At 39.9% G+C, this 3,253-nt stretch overlaps 1 protein-coding gene across 1 annotated transcript; it reads left to right on the top strand.

Moving 5' to 3' along the window:
• The first annotated feature begins 403 nt into the window (after window positions 1-403).
• LOC100371554 (uncharacterized) lies at window positions 404-2,989 on the top strand. The gene is made up of 2 exons (XM_002731951.3): window positions 404-510; window positions 1,744-2,989. The coding sequence occupies exon 2, from the start codon at window positions 1,804-1,806 to the stop codon at window positions 2,593-2,595; it is 792 nt and encodes a 263-aa protein (XP_002731997.1). The 5' UTR covers window positions 404-510; window positions 1,744-1,803; the 3' UTR covers window positions 2,596-2,989.
• Window positions 2,990-3,253: the final 264 nt, after the last annotated feature.

Below are 3,253 nucleotides of genomic sequence, written 5' to 3' on the forward strand. Positions count from 1 at the left end.
GAAAATAATTGCAGATTTGTAAAGTTGGCGTAGTAACATTCTGGAAAAAACTATCGGGCAGATTTCTGACATACATCTTGGACAACGCTGCGTGCAGATATTTGGAGGCCAATGTGTCAAGGAAGTCACATCCAATGCTTTCCGGCAATGTTTAAAAAATTGAATAAAAATTATACATAAAAATTTATATATTGATTTGTCAGCGGCGAAGAATTAATAATCGTTTGAATATTAACGCACGCACAAGCTTCCGTCGCCGATTAATGATTTCCCCATTCAGAAATAATCGAAAAACTGATAAAAACAACCTAAGCCATATCCACAAAACACACAAGTATCATTTCATTGGTTGCTATGGCGAGCCTCATTTAAATTAAACTGCGCATGCGCATTGATCAAATATTGTGTTTAAATCGAGGACACAAACACTCATAGCATTATAGATCAATATGCCAACGCGAGGGTGACATCACGCGGGCACTGGTGACAAGAATGATTTAATAATGACAGGTAAAATACGATTGCTATTTTATTGTCTTCAAACTGTCTGTCCTTGTTGGTAACGTTCCCCAAGCAACACGATTTTCTAACGGCGCCGCAGATGTTAGATATCGCGTGCTTTTTTGTAGATCGTGGTCTATCTTGTTAGCATTAGAGTGTGGTAAATCGCCACACTCTATATTGATTGAACGTTGATTATATATCAGGTTTAATTCGCTGAATATCATCTCGTTGATTGCATACACGGGGTTGATGTCTCTCACTCCGCTTGGTGACGCATCGGCATCAATGTCATTGGCACTCTTTGTTCGTTTAATATCGACATAATTTGTATCACCATGTATCGCCTCTGGTAGTATCGTATGGACACGGTTGCTGGTTGCTTCACATTATATGCGTAGTGAAGCCTTAAACACTGTCCCGGTAGCGGGAATCACTGAGCCACGGCTATGTATTCGTACTCGTAAAACTCATCATGATTCTGCGTTTAGCAGCGTACATTTTATTTGCGTAAATATTCCAATTATTATCCGTGTTCAGCGAATTAACCGTCAATACTTTGATTCGAAATGCGCGACTATCTGAAAAGGATGAATACTGTATTTGACGCTGCCATGGCAACTAGAGTATTATCCCCATGAAAGACGGTTTTTATTTAATCGTTTTTCTTGGAAGCGTGAGCCTCTTGTCACGTGAAAGCAGTTGTCTAGTATAAAGCAATATTAAACGTGTCTCTCCATTCAGATGCTCATTATGAATTATGTCTAAAACTGAATATTCTCTACTGTATTTATATTGATGCCAATTGTCAGTCTGTTGTCCTGCTGGTCGAGAAATTTCGGGCTAAACACACTGACTACAGATAGCGTCGATGTTTTCGACGCGCTTGACTATTAGTTGCCATGGCATCGGCCTCGCTTTGATATCCGTCATGATTATTAAGATTGGCAAGTAAGACATTACGAAGGATACAATCTAGGCGGTGCGTACATGTTATGTTGGTTTAGGTTACGTAAAATGACGCAGGCAATCAAAACGGCGACATTTTTTTTTTCAAATCATGTATAGATAATTAAATGGAACCATTGTTAATTATTGATGGTACGTAGTGTTACAGCCACGATTGGGTACTTGGGTGATGGAGAAATATGGATAGTCAATTAATGTATAAAATATAATGAATTCTGCGTTATTATGGTTTGTGTTATGTTTGTTTTTTGTTTGTTTTTTTGTTATCTACAGTTACTTAAACTGGGTGGATTAACAACTGGATAAATCCTGTACGTCATCACCGTCGGCAAAATGGGAAGTCGACCGTCTCGCAACAGTAACAGCGCCGATACAGTTTTGCGGAACGAAAGTCTTCTAGCAGAAAATGAAAGTTTAAAATACAAGATTACTGTGCTAGAAAAAGAACGGAACGAATGCGTCTGCAATGATGAAACAAGCCTTAAAAGCGAGAACGAAACGCTGCGGACAGAAAACGATCAGCTGACGGCTCAAGTATTGACCTTGACGCGACGTATTGAGCAACACGCATCTACTACACAAGTTATTCGTGACCGCGGATATATAGAAGGTTCCGGACTGATCACCTCTGACGATAATGAGGCTGACCGTCCTCAAAAAAACAGGGCACACAAACACAAAAAAACGAAACACCATTATAACAGCATGCAACCAATGAGCGACATTGATGCATACGGTCAGGGACTACCGCCACAACAGCATAAAGATATGTTGAAATTTGGACGTAGTCGTAAAAACTCGCGGAAATTTCTAGAAAAATCGAGCAGCAATAGTACATCCCCTTCAGAAAATAAAGAATCGCCCGAAATAGTCTCGCATGCGGAGGAGAAAGCAGAAGTTGGTGAGCCTGGAAAGAACACGGACGATAGTCATACAGTCGATAACACCGTCGATCATACAAAGCTTGTGCCGGATAGCAGGAGAGAAAAAGCAATCAGCGTTGATTCGGGCATAGAAACTGAAACGAGAGAAAAGGATTCCACTGGAAACGCTGAAGGCAAGACTCAGGTTGAGCGGGACTCTGAACCTGAAGAATACCAAAAGAAATACATCGATTTAAAATAACAAGACTCCTCACTAGATAAATCATCGCATATCTAATGAACTAGCCTGCATTGTGACCAACGCTAACTGTGCAATTCTCATCGTGCCTGTGGCAATTACCAATAAAATTATATATACCAAGACGTTGCCATGGTTACCGACAATAAACCTTCTGCGATCTATATGTAAGTGTGTACATTCGAGTAATCGGAACGTACGTTGTTGAGAGTTGCTTCATCAAATTCGAACTAGCTCTCTTTGATGGGATAGCAATTGACGACGATTCGAGAACGTTTGATCATGTTTGACGCTGTTCAGAATTCAATAATGCATGGTGGAAAAAAAGGCTGTGGAAAATAATATCTTTGTGGTTTTATATTATGCTAATATATTCCCATTTCACGATTGTAATCAAGATGATTGTATATGTGTTAATTTATTCAAACGCGTATTGATCCAACTTCGGAAGAAAACCCTCATTTTCAGTTGTTTCGGGTACGTAGTTTATGCAAATGAAATATAATTTGAGAGGCAGATTTTGATTTTGCGTTAGTGCCTTGCATTCAAACACCTTATTTATGTGAAATGTCGCTCGACTCGTTCCTGGCGCTGGAGTCGGCCGGTAATGCCGTATAGCATCAATGTCACGGGGCAGAAAACTTACCACGAACCCAAGCCA

This window comes from Saccoglossus kowalevskii, chromosome 19 (assembly GCF_978046115.1).
Source record: "Saccoglossus kowalevskii chromosome 19, keSacKowa6.1, whole genome shotgun sequence".
In the NCBI taxonomy this organism is placed as follows: domain Eukaryota; kingdom Metazoa; phylum Hemichordata; class Enteropneusta; family Harrimaniidae; genus Saccoglossus; species Saccoglossus kowalevskii.

Bases quoted from the DNA above. Each gene is read 5' to 3' on its own strand.
- LOC100371554 (XM_002731951.3), top strand. From the start codon at position 1,804: ATGGGAAGTCGACCGTCTCGCAACAGTAACAGCGCCGATACAGTTTTG.